General features: G+C 41.4%; 1 protein-coding gene across 2 annotated transcripts in view; it reads left to right on the top strand.

Annotated features, from left to right (window-relative positions):
* The first annotated feature begins 787 nt into the window (after positions 1–787).
* The window catches only part of RASEF (RAS and EF-hand domain containing), a 31,155-nt gene continuing 16,490 nt past the window's right edge, over positions 788–15,452 (top strand). For both annotated transcript variants that reach the window (XM_086479954.1, XM_086479953.1), the window contains exons 1-4: positions 788–1,143; positions 10,993–11,139; positions 12,415–12,505; positions 15,221–15,316. In XM_086479954.1, coding sequence (XP_086336080.1) covers positions 788–1,143; positions 10,993–11,139; positions 12,415–12,505; positions 15,221–15,316 — 690 coding nt within the window. The remainder of the gene's footprint in view (positions 1,144–10,992; positions 11,140–12,414; positions 12,506–15,220; positions 15,317–15,452) is intronic.

Below are 15,452 nucleotides of genomic sequence, written 5' to 3'. Positions count from 1 at the left end.
AAGTGAGCAGTCTTGAATTATGTCAAGACAGACAGATGCTAGTTCTTCTATGCAGAGCTCTGAAAATCTGGCTCCTTTGCTTTATTGATTTGAATGTAGCTTTCACATTTTCAGTTTAAGCCGGTACTTTTAACAACATACATTCCTGAACTACTGGTGACGGGATAGCAGTGAGCATGTACTCGGCAATGGGTAACTCCAAGACCACCCGTGATTAGCAAGAATTTATCTAGTGAATTTTTGGGCAATTCTGGGTTATTTGTCTTCCATGAACTTAAGGAGTATTTTTAATTCTGATGGAAAACAGAAATGAGGTTTATCACAGTACGGTGACCCATAGTATCCGGACTCACATCTCACTGCTGCAGGGGGGTGGGACGTGTTTCTAACCTGTGGTGCTCGCAAATAGTTGCTGCGCTGGTAGCAACACACTGGGCAGAGAGCTGCGCCGAGGGCACACCCCGCTCCTGCACCTCCGGCTGCGGGCGGGAGCCGGGGGAGCAGGGGGCCGGGGCCGTCCTGCCTTCCCCCCGGGGCGCCGGCAGCCCCGCCCGGGCGCTACGGGCCACCTGGCCGCGGCCGGGCGCCTGCCAGAGCCGACAGGAGGCACCTGCGGCCCGCCCCCCGCCTCCCGGCCGCGCCCAGCCCTGCGGAGACCCGGGGAGGAGCGGTGGGGCCCGCCCCGCCCCGCCGTAGCCGACGGCGAAGTTGTGCCGCCAGGACGGACAGCCGACACTCGCCCCGACCCGGCCGCGGTCAGAGTATCCGCGCCCCCCGGCCCCGGCCGATGGATCCCGAGTCGGCGGGGGACGAGCTGTCCCGCCTGCGCGCCCTCTTCCTGGCCTGCGACGCCAGCGGCTCGGGCCGCATCGAGCGGGAGGACTTCGCGGCGCTCTGCGCCGAGCTGCGGGTGCGGCCGGCCGAGGCCGAGGCCATCTTCCAGCGCCTCGACAGCGACCGCGACGGGGCCATCACCTTCCCGGAGTTCGCCCGTGGCTTCCGCGGAGCCACCCGGCGGCGACCCGGGAGCGGCGACCCGGAGGGCGAGGAGGAGGCGGCGGCGTCGTGGGCCGCCGCGGGCCTAGAGCAGCCCTGGAGGGACTTCGAGGTGCGGCTCGGGGACGAGGCGAGGTACATTCCCAGGTAAGGCCCGGGCCCGCCGGCGCCGCCGCCCGCAGCCCCCAGACCCCGGGGCGGCGGCGGCGGGAGGAGCGGCCGCCCCGGTCGGAGCGGGGCTGCGGCTGCGGAGGTGCCGGGGCTGAGCTTGCCCCCGGCAAACCTGGCGGCGGCAAACCGCTCCCGCCGCCCTCCGGAGGGGGAACGGCCCTCCCGGCGGCAGCTTGCGCCGGTGCTGATGCAATACCCGGCTGAGGCACGGCCTTACCGGCGTTCGGCCTGACCCCGCGCCCGCTGTCCTTGCAGGTGCATAGAGCCCTCACCGCATCTGCTTCCCGGGTTTGAGGGTTTCCAGCTCTGTTTTTCCAGCGTGCAGCCGCTTGCTTGCTTCCTCTCCGCTGCCCTGCCAGGGACCCACGTGGGAGGATGAGGCCGGTGAAGCGCATGGGATGCTAAGTGCTGCCAGCTCTGCAAATGAAACTTTCTCCCCCGTTTGTCCCCGGGCCGGCATCTTTCTTGCGCCCTAGTCCTGCTTTTCCTGGTAAAGGCAGACCGACACCACCTTTGCCTCCAGGTTAACGGTGCTCGTAAGTACGGCTCTTGGGCTGAGGAGCTCATTGAAGTCCGTGAGAGCCTCTGCCCTCTATGTCAGTGAAAGGAGGACAACTAATGGTAGTTTAAATACCGGTTTAAAACCGATTACCACGGGTCTGGCAGTACCGAGCTGGTACAGAGACACATTTTGGTGATTCACAATAACCTGTCTAAAACCTGAGGGGTTCAAAATTAAGGTGAAAATGTTGGCTGTGGAAAGTACAGAATGATTCTGCTGCAATTAAAAAATGTAGTTTAAGCTAGAAAACAAGCAATCTGAGTTTAAGGGTTTGGTAGCTGGTTAAAAGGCTGTTAAAAACATAAAAATATTAATATATCCAGAGAGACTGTGTCAAGTTGCAGCAGGCCCTGGCTGTGAAGTACACAGAAGCTAATAAAAAGCATACTAGTTTCTATGTAACTTTTGTAACAACTGAGTCGAATGTGCAGTTTGTTTTTTTTACAGGAAGGTGTACCAAATCATTGGCAATTTTTTATCATACCAGTCTCCCTGTAGTGTACCTTAAATTCTTACTTGCTGTAGTAATTTGGTTCTAGCCAGTTTTAAAAACGCGTTTGGATTGTGAAGAGAAAAGTTTCTTCTTTCAGTTACTTAACCTGCTACTCACGTGCAGTCGATTGTTGTTTTCTTTTTGGATTGGAAGGGTGGATAACATTGCTTAATCTTTCGGACTGCTCCATTTCAGACAGATCAGTAGCTTCATACAGGTCTTTCTTACCTAGTTCATGATGCCTTCCTTGCTACATACCTGCTTTCTACAGAAAGAGAACAAAACCAAAAAGGCTGTTTGAAAATTTGTGGAAGCAATTAGTCACTTGACTAAAGCCAGACAGAAACTCAATAGGGGGTGGAAAAAATCTGACTCATGAAAAGTGGTGGCTTGTGAAAGCATCTGTCTCCTTCTGGTAATAAGCCTAGCTCAGTATCTTGGTGACTGTATTTACAGCAGCAGTTTGAATATGGTCCATTGATTTGTCTAAGAGGATGGTAGATGGAAGGGGAGTAGCTTTTGTTGGCTTCTGTGTGCAGACGCTCCTTTACTTGTGTCATGATGAACTAACAAAACTAATGTCATTCGTGTTACAATTCTTACACATAAAAATAGCAAAGAGAACTAAATTGAGAGTTAAGTGGGCAGTAGTTTGATGTAAATGCTTCCTATTCGTGTTCAGCTTTATAAGTAGTGTTGAACATCCTTCATAGTTGGCTGTATTTATTAGGTATGTGCCAACGTCAGCTGAAGAACAGTGTGCCCTTTGTTTTCTTATTCTTTCTGTTTCCTGTCCTGAAGTGCAAGAAGCAGATCTGTTACAGCTCAACTTTTTTCCATTTGTGGCTCACTTTTTTTTTTTGTTGAAACTATTTGTAAGGTTTTTTTTTCATGTGAGTAGTCCCACTAAAATCATTACGATCACTTGTGTAGCTAATGAATATATTGAAATTGTTTGAAGAGTCTTGGGAGTAGGAGAGATTTCAAGCAACAGAATGTAACAAAACCATGTAAGCTGGTACTTCAAAAAAGTTACTTATCTTTTTATTTAAATTATGTAACTTTTTCTTAGGTTCAGGTTTGTTTTGTGTGTGTTTTTTTTTTTTTTTTTTAGGGAAAGGCAGTGTTTTGAAAAACAGAGTTAGCTTGGAACACACCTGAATCTTAAATACTATAAAACAGTTGGTGTCCTCACATAGTGGTTTATTACTCTTCATATGTTTGCTGTAACATTGGTGTTGAAAGCCATGAGAAAAGTAATTACAAAGAAGAAACTCTTCCAACCCAGGCGAGTGGAGTTAGTTGTCCATATTTTTTATCTTGATCATGTCTGTTTTTTATCTTGATCATTTTGGGGTTCAGTCGCTCAAAATGCTGATGCCTTCTGGCCTCACTCTAGCAAAACACTGGCAATGTGCTTTGATGCTATTTTGGTGTATGTAGAGAGAAACAAGGCATGGCAGATGGAAGTAGTGAGCTGAAGTCAGGAGAAAATTACACAGTAACCACCTGTGGTCTCTGTCATTCCTGAGCTTGATTGAGTGCCCATGGAAATCGAGTGGAAGTTTTTCACTGATATCAATAGACATGGTTCAGCCTTTGTTTCTGCAACTGATCTTTTAAAAGACATAAATAAGCCTCCATAATGAGGTGTGAAACCCGGTAACAGATTGGTATCCTGACCCAGTCCTCAGTGTAGACATGAGATACAACCTTGTTTGCTGTCAGGTACTGCCTTGTTCCGGCTACTAAAGCGTATATTATAATAAGCATAGTTTGAATTTACTCAATTTAAAAAAAGATAGTTTTATTATGGAATGGTTCCTGTCTCTCTGTAGTTTAGTGGATTGGCTGCACACTTCTGTTAGCTTACACTTTAAAACGTCCTAGCCTGTACTGGGGCTGTGGTTGTATCCATTGCAGTTAAACAGTAAGAGTAACATCAAAGAGTTTCTTTTCAGCCTTGCTCCTTCCCTCCCCATCTGAACAGGGACTAAACTCTGTTAGATTTCTTGGTAAGGCGGTCACTGTGAGTGGAAGTCTTGTTTGCCTTAGTCTTTACACATGTTCAGTGGGCAGTTGTGCCTCTAGCACAAAAGAACATGGAAAGTCTTTCCAGGCTGATGACCTAATGTAATGTGTGAAGTCAGATTTTAGTGAAATTGCTTAGTGTGTTGTTTCGTGGGGTTGGGGTTTTTTATGTCATTCCTTTCATTTAAAATGCAGCTACCTTTCTGTGTTGTTATATTCAATCAGGTATAATGAGTAATTAAACATGAAAGATTGCAATGCCTTTGGTTTATATGTAGTGGATTGCCAGCTGGAGTATACCAGTGTGAGTCATAGGGCATCTTTTTTATTGAGAACTCAGGCATGTTCATTAGTTGGTTCCTCTAAGAAGTATTTGCAGTGGTACAGGAATAGACAAAAAAATTTAAGAAACTTACTGCCTGGAGCCAAATGGGTGCTCCAGTGTACTGCCTGCACTGGCAGGGTTTAGACCTTGGCCATGTTACTGGGTGTTGAGTTCTTTTTTAATATGTGGCCGACCTCAGATCTGTTTGGATTTCAGTGGTAAGATTGAGGGGTTCCCTCCACACCCCTAATAGGCATGTGCTCTTCTAAGCATGTGGGAAAGTCTCCTAATGGTAGTGCTTCTCCATTCCTTGGCTTGAACAAAGAATGATCCAACATTCACTGACACTTCAGGACAAAACCTGTACTTATGAATGCTGCAGCAGTTATTTGTGTCTGTAAATTACAGGCAAAAAACTTCTGGAAAACAGATTTTGAGTTAAATTCTGCTTCTCAGAATTCTCCTCATACTTCAGTGCTTTGCTTTTTAGTCTTGGGGTTTATTTTGCTGGTGTGCCTTGTACTTAGGGCCAAGCTGACTGTTCATCGGACTCTGATTTCAGTGCTGCCAGACTGTGAGATTTTATGCGTCGTACAATTCCGAAGTCTCCTAATGTGATTATGATAACAGTTGTCCCACAATCATGTCATCTGGAACTGTACAGAAAATGTCGATATGGGGGACGTGATGAAATGAGAAAAGGGTGCTGTTTTTAACATGAGCTACTTAAACTGTGGAGATAGGCAATGCTCATGGGATATACCACTGTGCTACAGCAGAGGAGAGGGACTCTGCTGCATAAAATAGTCCAAAACCTGCCGAGCTCTTGCTGTCGTGAGCCAGGATGGATTTTTGCCAAAATCAATACAGAATTCAGCATCAACTCATGTCAGCAATTTGTGTTTATTTCCAAGAGATGATGAGCTATGATATCAGCACTGGAGAGATTTCCTTGGAAGTTGAAGTGTGTTCCCTGGAGAGGGGATAAAGGCAAATCCTGAGGAAAAACAAATGCTGGGTCCCTCTTTGTCACAGTGCTGGAGAGGGGATCTCTGCTGTAAGAATGATGTCTTGTGTTTTACTACGTCTCACAACAGGGGTTTGACAAATGTGCTCTGCTGGAAGTGTGATGAATGCCTTTCTTTGAGCTAGAAAACTTTCTGAGCTACCTCGGGTTTTACTGTTTTTCTGGTTTTTTGCTTTAATCAGAATAGCATCTGTGACAAATAACTTAAGCACTGTAGCATTCCTTTTCCTGGTATTTATATAATATCAAACAATCATTTGTCATAACCATATCCTTTGGAGTGTTCTCCTTTTCCACAGACTTCATCTTTCCCTCCCTGTCCCACAGCCTTTTACACTCCTGCTCCACTGGCTCCAAATCACACCTTTGTCTTTATGAAGGGAACAGTATTTATTCTTTGGAAACATTAAAGATCCCTTCCCTGGGAATCAGCCTCGGCCAGGCTGTTTCATCTGGGGGTTGCAGGTTTGTTCATCTTCTTTTAATGCAGCCTATTTCTGAAGGGGCAGGTGCAGAAAAAGAAGAGGTGGTATGTAAAAAACCCATAGTGCTTCAGGTTGAGAAGCACCTTGAATTTTACACTGTGTTAAGGTTTTGTGTCACCTGTTTTTCCTCGAGGCACTTAATCTAGGAGGAAGTGTTAATGCACTCAGCTGTGCCAAAAATAGATTCCTTCCAATTTGGAATGTATTTGATCAAGCCTTTCTGGTGGCTGATATGATGGCATACCCAATGTGTCTGCTTTTCACAAGAAAGTATTTCTTTATCTCTTGGTGGCACACATAGGCTATTGGTCTCCAGTGTAAGGACAATCATCAGATGCGTAATGGTTGATCTTTCTCTAGCTCAGACCTTCTCAGCTCAGACCACCTTATACTTCATCACTTCATGCCTGTACCAGAACAGAGCTGCTACAAGTGATGAGACTAATTTTACAAGTTCACCTACACTGGGAAGAGACCATTAGAGTAGTGTTCTAAAACTTAGGAACAGGAACGTATTATCAGCATGAAAACAAGTTTAAGTTTAGTGGTGATTATCTTTGCTTTTGCCTGCATCTACAAAAATAGAAACTATATTTTTCCAGTGCTTGAAAGATGTCTAGGTCAATAAAACAAAAAAGAGAAAGTGGGGACCTTAAGTCTGCAGGTAAGAACATGGATAAGAAAGATGATAGAAGTGAAGACAGAGGTCAGTAACTAGCAAGGGATGGTGTTGAGAAAGATACACATGTACACAGAAGGACCTACAAAACCAGTCCTGCTAGGGAATGCTTTGGTCTAGTTTTCTTACCTTTCAATACAACCCTTGCCCAGCTAAGCCTGGCAGCCCACGTGCCTAGTGAGCTTTTGCACTGTTTTGCTGCTTTGTGCTCCCCAGAGTGCTCTGCACAGGTGAACCCTGAAATTGTGCTGTCTCTGCCTTTCTGAAGCAGACACAGGTAAACATATGCAAAATAGCAACGGTGGAAACACTGAATCTTTACCATGTGAATGAGGGAAGTTGGTATTATAATGTCACTGGCATATCTTTGATTTCCTCCAGTTTTCCACTAGCTTAGTGCACTATATATAGTAGAATACTATACTGAAAATACCACCCTTGGGGTCAGACTAACATGTAACATAGCATCTTCTCTCTGTCAACTATGTACGGAACACATGTAAGATACTGAGCAACTGTAGAGTTATTCTTCTTTGATAAATTCCATCAGCTCCCTCTGAGCTGCGTTCCGAGTGTGAGTCATCCAACAACTGGTTGCTGTACATTCAGCAAACCATAATGATTCTAGGAATTTATATGAATTAGCATGGCTCTGTGGGTTAAATGAAATTAGCCACTTACTACCATCTAAATGTCATATCTCTAATCCCAGTGTTTTAGTCCTTCTTTTTTTTTTCCCCTCTCTCCTCTTCTTCCAGTATTCTACCATGGTATTTTAAATCGATTGTATTACAAATTGCGTTATCATCAGGGCAGTTTTATTTTCTTTCTGTAATTCTCTCAGGAACTTCCCGAAACCATGTAAATAGAGTAACTTGGCTTAAGTTAACTCGTATGTGAAGTTGTGCAAATATTGGCTAGTCACACTTACTAATTTTACGGACAGCTTACATTATAAAACCTTTGAGATGAGATAAGGTAAACCCAGAGCAGTACTTGGCCAGAATACTATACTATTTTGGGTACTAGTGTTTTCTGTCTGTACTTTGTAGAAGCAGCAGAAAGGCATGCATGGTAGGCAGTATAACCAGTGCCATATGGTCCAAAGGGACAGTTTCTTTCATGAGATATATCAAAACCTGCTCTTTCTATGCGTTAGTATTTGTGAATGTCTACAGTCGTGTTACTCTAGAAGTTAAAGGGATGAAGCTAAATCCATTTAAAAGTGATTTCAGCATTTCAGGGAAGACCAGTTTTAAAGGGCAAACCCAAGCATTTCTGACGAGTTTTGCTGAAACTGAAGCAAGAGCATTCTAGTTGCCTTTTTGTCCAGAAAAAGGATAGACAGTTCGGAGTTCAGGAGTCAGTTTGGTGAAATCCATTTGTGAAATCTTCCTTGATAAATAATTTTGAATAACTAATGAATTTACTTAAAGAAATAGCATGTATTCAAGGGGAACTGGAGACAAACAAACAAATTGGGCAGTACTCATTGCAACTAATCTGTCCTGTTCCAGCGGTGTCGCTGATACTTGCCAAAGCATATGAAAACAGAGGAGTGATTGAAGATAGGGATATGCACAGTGTCTGCTTCTATCTAAAATTTGAAACTATACTGGAATAGTTATATAACATAGCTAATAAATAGTTATTGGCTGTTTTGGTGAGAAATTTGCAGCTCTGAAGGACAACTACTAAAGTGCTAGGAATTTATGAAATGCAGCATACGTTACCAGCTGTCAGTCCAACTATCAAAAATAAAGGGAATTTCAAATGGAGGGACTATGGAGAGGCTGCATTTTGTAATGTTGGAAATACAGCCAGGCTCCAGCTTCAAGTCTACCCAATGTTAATGGAAGTGTGGTAGGAATTCTGTAAATGGTAACATCTTGAGACACTGAACTTACTGTTTATCCAGCTGCATATGCTTGGACACCAGTATCTAAATGCTACAAATCTGCTGTATACTTGAAATTTAATTGAGATCTGATGAACCCAAACCTCAGACTTATTTTGTGGTATGCACAATTATCAGAACCATTCCAAAATCTTGTTGTGCGGTAAACCTTTTAGTGCACAGATCTCACGTTTGTCTGTATGTTGTAATAGTACAGAGTGAAAGGAGGGCAGACTTTTAAGTCTACAATTTTAATTTTTTTTTTCCTGATTGTAAGAGTTCTGATGGTCAGTGTTGTTTTAGCCCAAAGTTGTGGCTAAGGAAAACTTAAGGAAACTAAGGAAAACTTAACAGTTTTTAAAATGGAAATTATTAATTGAGTAAACACACATTTGGGGAGTTCTTTAATGATGTATTATTTATACATAGTTTGTATCATCTGATGATCAGATAAATCTGTGCATTATTGTGACTATTTCTGAACCTTGACATTACTCTGTTTAAAAAGTATTTTGAAGAAGAAGTTTTGTGCATGCATTGGAAGTATTCAGAGCACTACATTAAGTTAATCTTAACTTCTGGAAATACTGAATACAGCTAAAGCATTAGCCTTTGTAAAAGAAACCCTTTGCAAGACTGAAACATATGTGCACAGAAATGTCCTTGACATCAGTAAATCTGTATTTCTTTGTGCTGCTGTTATGTTTCTGTATATTAAAATACATGTCAGCATTTCAACTGGAAACAGATTTTATGGTGTCCTGAAATACTTCAGTTAAAATGGGAATCTGAGCTATAGTAACAGTAATGGTACTGTGGTATTAAGTTATACCTTCAGTGGGGAAATCATACAGAAGAAGCAGAGTGCTGCAATGTTGGTAATCTAAGGTATGGAATTGCTTCAAGTAGGATAAAATGCAGAGAATACACACTGTTGATATCATGCATATGATGAAAGTATTAGATAGCCCTACCTCTGTAGAAGATAGGAAAACATCAGCTGTCTAATGAGGTAATCGAAGTTTAAGCTTTCCTCTAATGACACAAAGAGGTCGTGTATGCACGATAATGTTAGATTAGAACTTGCAAAACTTTATTTTTGTTTGAATTTATGGCACTGATACACTGTATTTCCTCATTACTGGCCTGTTTCCTCCACCTTTCTAGACCTGATCTTCCCTTTACCTTTTTTTTTTCCTGTTTATTTTTTAAGTTCTTGAATACCTGTTTGTGTTCTGGCATATAGTCTATGTGGCAATCAGCTTCAGTTTTCCTTGTGACTGCTAAATTCTGATATATTGCTTTATGGTAATCCGGGTGTTGGAACCTAGCTGGCATGTAACACAAAGGGTTACATGGCGTTACAAGTATGACCAGAAATTAGTGGGGTTTGTGTGATATCACTTGTGTGATAATGTTTTGGTGCTTATGCTATTTGTTTCTTGTATCTTGTCAAGATTCTTTGCTTTGACAATTAAAAACTGTATACAGTATATGTAAATGAGTCCAGATGTAATGGAAATTTGAATACACTATTCCTGCATTGGGGCAGCTTTTAAGAAGCAGTATAAATTTCAGGAGTGCTTTTAATAACTAAAGGATTTACAGAAACTTTTTTCTTCTGTATGAGATACATCTGTTACCTTTCACATGAGAATCATATATAGAATTAACTTCTTATAACAATGAATTTGTTAGGGTGTAAAACAGAGCTGGCATTATGAGTGCAGTCATCTGGACCAGAATAATTTGTCTTAAACCAAAGAGCTGTATTCTCATTTCCACTACAGCTCCTTCTGCACTGCCATGCGCTGGTACAAGAGATGTAAACACTAGAATTCCAACAGCTAAGGGAACATCAGACTTTTTTTTTTTTTTGAAAGAGATATGATCACCTCCCTCTCCTCCCTTTAAACATCCATTTTAACTTAGGTGATTGACATTCATACCCATTGTCACTTCTTATACAGCCTCCTAAAGTCATAAACTTCTTCATGAATTGTGATTAACATTAGAGCCACCAACAAACTTGACATACGTTATGCGTTACTCCAGTGGCATGCTCTTCAGTACACCATGAATAGAAGTACAAAAAGTTTACTTAAGCTAAAAAGTTTTTTCTGCGCTAGCTATATTAAAGTACAGAAGCAGGAAGGGTGAACATCATTTAGAAGAATTCAGTCATACTGTGATGAATGATCAAAGTCTATATCTAACTTGCTAAATTTTGAAAATATGTGAAAAGGAATATCTTAATACATTTTTCAAACCCATTATAGAACATTGTTCCAAGTAGGTGCATTAAATGATATATCTCTCTTTTCAGACAGGAGCAGGTCAGTATTCTGTATCAGAACATACACATAGTGGAACCAAGATTAATCCAGCCGTACGAGCATGTCATTAAGAACTTCATCCGAGAGATCAAACTCCAAAGCACAGAGATGGAAACTTTGGCTATTGCCATAAAAAGGTATAGTGAGTTGTGTGTCTAGTTCAATTACACAGTTACTTTTTTCTCTACCACACTTTGTTGGGTTAAACTACTGGGAGTTAATGCCAAAATATGTTAATGCGGAGTATTGACATAAACTGACTTCAAAGTTTAGTTTATGTGCACACTCCTGTGTGTATGTACATATAGCAGCTTCCAAATGATTCCTTGTTCGTATTTTGGATAAGTCCTGAACCAAATTTTTGCAGGCTCTGTTCATATGTTTAATATCTTAAAAACATTTTGACTGCCTTGGCTGTAACTTTTGAGTTTTAGCGTACATGCCCATTATACTTTCATTTTAGAAAGACATGATATTTTTTTCTTCTTCGGCTTCAAGGAGTATTTACCTATTGTAACTACTTGGCGTTTGCAATCTCGCATCATTACTGGCAAAACCAACCAGGACAGAGATCTATATGTGGGTGATGCAAGTTGCTGTAGTTATCCTTTTGAAGTCTATTCATATGGTAACCAGAGGGGCCTTTTATCTCTGTAACTTAATTCTCAAAATGCAGATGTGATGTATTTCTTACTAATAATCAGCTGTCAGCTATTATTTAAAATCTGCTTTGCCTGTATCTTCGGACTAATTTGTGATTTTGGTTCCCAACTATGCCAGTTTCAAGGTCTGGGAAATGTTAAACTCGCTGTCGTCATAGAGTACCAGGTTGGAAGGGACCTCAAGGATCATCTGGTCCAACCTTTCTTGGCAAAAGCATGGTTTAGATAAGATGTCCCAGCACTCTATCTAGCTGAATTTTGTAAGTGTCCAATATTGGGGGCTCCACCACTTCCCTGGGGAGGTTATTCCAATGGCTGATTGTTCTTGTGAAAAATTCTCGTGTCTAATCAGAACCTCCCCAGCAGTAACTTGTACCCATTACCCCTCAACTTTTCCGTGTGACTCCTTGTAAAAATGGAGTCTCATCTTCTTTGTAGCCACGCTTTAAATGCTGAAACATGGTGATAAGGTCTCCCCTAAGCCTTTTTTTTTCTGAAGGCTGAACAAACCCAGCTCTCTCAGTCTTTCCTCATGTGGCAGGCTTCCCAGTCCTTTGATCATCTTTGTAGCCCTTCTCTGGACCGTCTCCAGCCTGTCCATACCTTTTTTGTGTAGCGGGGACCAAAACTGAACACAGCATTCCAGGTGTGGCCTGACATTTGTTTCAGCTAAGGTAGGCAGGTGTGTTTCACACATTTTTGTCAACCCAGAGGTCAATTCCTAAGAGAATATTTACTTTTAAATTTTAGAGCTCAGGATAAAGCGGCAGTTCAGCTCAGTGAGCTGGAGGAAGAGATGGAACAACGGATACAGGCTGCAGAGCATAAAGTTAAAAAGGAAGTGAGTATTTTATACAGAATTTCATAATTACTGAACTCTCTGTGATCTTAAGCAGGATTGATGGCCAGGTGTGTTTTTCATCCTGATGGACTGATGCAAAGCAGCCGAAGGCAGGGCCCGTATGAAAAGAAGCTATCCATGAGATCAAAAATGTATTCTCTTGATGCTTTCCCAAAAAGGAATGGCTGCTCAGATGTAATAAACCAAGAAAAAAAAAAATCTTTCTCTTTTGTGAGCATATGCTGGCGTAGAGGAATTTATTTCTGAGACTGGTATTGGAAACAGATTGGAGAAAAATGACTTTTCACCATGAAAGAATGGAATCTAGTTTCCTAGTAGATGAATTCATGTGGAAATGAATGCTTAGATCATTTGTTTTTCATTTGCATATCTGCCTGGAGTGGTGATCTTTCCCCCATTTTTATCCTGCAACTATATTTTAGGGAGTTGTAAACATAAGATGGTAATTGTGATGACAATGTGTGAGGGCCTGGACCTCCCAAAGTTGATGGGAAATTGTGTTAATGTGGTCAAGTTTTAGCCATTGTTTCAACGGGCTTGCAGTCTCGATGGAAAAGTACAGGAATCCTCTTTCCCTTACCCATTGAAAGGTATATTAAAGCCACATTTGGCTTTGTAATTCTAAGCAGAAAGCAGTAGTTAAACCACCCTACCTGTGGTGTCAGCTTCATGCCGAACTGTTACTAAGTTCACATAAGATCAACCTAACTTTGTAGTGTGCATAAGGATAGCAGTTTGTGAAAGTGTTCTAACGTGCACGTAAGAAATGCATTAATTACAACATATAGTATGAGCTTAGTGGCTGCTTTGTAGGACTCACAATATACTGAATGTGTATGTATTTGGTATGGTTCTTTCACCAAAACATTTATAGAATCCGAAGCAACAAAGTGCAGTCTGCCAACTTGCTGATTTTAAACAGCAGTTCACAGTAACTGATCTGTGAAGGTAAACTATATTCTGATAGATTTGCTTCAAACAGCATCTTCTATACAAGAGAAGTTACTCCTACTAAACCATAAAAGTCAGTCAGTTGTTTTCCTAGGAACAAGATATATGACAAAAAGGTATCACCATGGAAAAAAAACGCATATCATAATACGTTTAACTAATGATAATGCAGCTCTCAGTAGAGATAAACTTTCCATTTCCAGAGAGACTTAGCATTTATGTTTAGAAAACAACTGCTCTGGAAAAATTCTCTTCTGCAAAATGTGGTAAATCACTGAAAAAAGCTCTGGAGCCTCTTTTACACTACTGTAAAAAGATGACTGGGATGTGTGTTTTTGCTCACTCGAACATCCGCAGGTATGTACTAGCATTATGTAAAAACACATCTACTGTGTATTACACACATCGAGTCTGTTTCTTGTTGGAAAGATGCCTCAAATTGTCACAGAGTTGTGTGGATTGTGACTTCACTGTTCACACCTAGCTATAGGTATGAAAGATGAGCTGTAACTTGTTTCTCACAACATTCTTCTAATTTTTACTCCTAAATGTTCCCTTAGCTTGTTGCTCCACATACTCCACCTACTACAACGCCCTGAGAGTAAATGTAAGATATTTACTTTGTGGGATTGTACTAAACCATTAATCTTAATGCCTGTACTCAAGGCTATTGTTTGTCAGAGTGATCTCACTCATGCCACCGTGACACCTGCCTGTATTTTGTTTCTTCAAGGGAACCAAATAGTTACCAAACAATACTTAGGAGTCCTGTGTAGGTGCCAACGGTGAGAGAAGCTTAAGCTGATTACTTTGATTATCACTTCAACACATGGATTATCATTTAACACACGGATGTCAGCATCACCTACAGGAAAGCACTGAATTCTGAGCCAAGTCCATATCTATCTTTTCCGTGTGAAAACTCAACCTGTTTTGTTGGCACCACATATCACTGCTGCATTCTGGTTTCTCGTGTTGTGACACTGTGCATTGAAGTCCCTGGGGAGTAACTGGAGTGAGTTAAACACATACTTAGCTACAGCATGTGGAATATACCATTCTTCTCATTGTGCTTGATGTAACATCCATTCAGAATCTGTTTTGATTAAAAAAACCCTCTCAGAATAGTTTTGGTTTGATGTTCAGACCAAGTACCACATGAAACTACAGATGCTGTCATCAGCATACGTGTTACTGAACATGGGCCTGTAACATTCCGACACTTGCAAGCAAAAAGATGTAAAACAGAAATAAATAAGTAACTGATGATGGCATAGCAATGTGATTACTAGCACATTGTGTGCCGAGCCATAGAAGGATGGTTTGAAAAAAAGGATGTAATGCCCTGAATTTTGTGTGGGTGCATATGTCTACATCTATATATGCAATCACACCTCAATTTATATACAAATAAAATAGGAACGTTTCTCTCCCCCTTTTTTTTTTTTTTAAACATTGAGGATGTTAGGCACAGGAGACAATAACGTGAATAACAAACACTGAATTGACCTGTATCTTTGCTTCCACCTTACTATTTTATTTCTATGAATATTTTATAAGTGACTACAATTAGAGAATCAGAATCTGTGGATCTTAAGGAAGGGCCAGGTTCATGTAACGAAAAGACAAAATTACACGCCTTAATCTAAGGAGAAAGCGTGTAATTTCCAAAGTGATGAATGCATTTTTTTAATAAACGTTTGAAACCTGTCTCAGCTTTTAATCGCATTAAAAATATTGCAGGAGAAGCGAAAAGCTGAAGAAGCACTAAATGAGCTGAAGCGCCAGTACGATACCGAAGTTGGGGATCTTCAGGTGACAATAAAAAAACTTAAAAAGGTAAGTTGCAGTCATGGCAAGAGTTCTAAAGTGTTTTAAGAGATGCTGACCTTATAAAGTGCCTTCCCCAAGATGGATAATTATAATTGTAGCTTTTAAATTCAGTTGTATTAGTAAATGGCTGTTGTATTAATTC

The sequence above is a fragment of the Leptosomus discolor genome, chromosome Z (genome assembly GCF_034619465.1).
Source record: "Leptosomus discolor isolate bLepDis1 chromosome Z, bLepDis1.hap2, whole genome shotgun sequence".
NCBI lineage: Eukaryota > Metazoa > Chordata > Aves > Leptosomiformes > Leptosomidae > Leptosomus > Leptosomus discolor.
The sequence above is the reverse complement of the archived record's forward strand: the minus strand, read 5'-3'. Positions and strand labels throughout refer to the sequence as shown.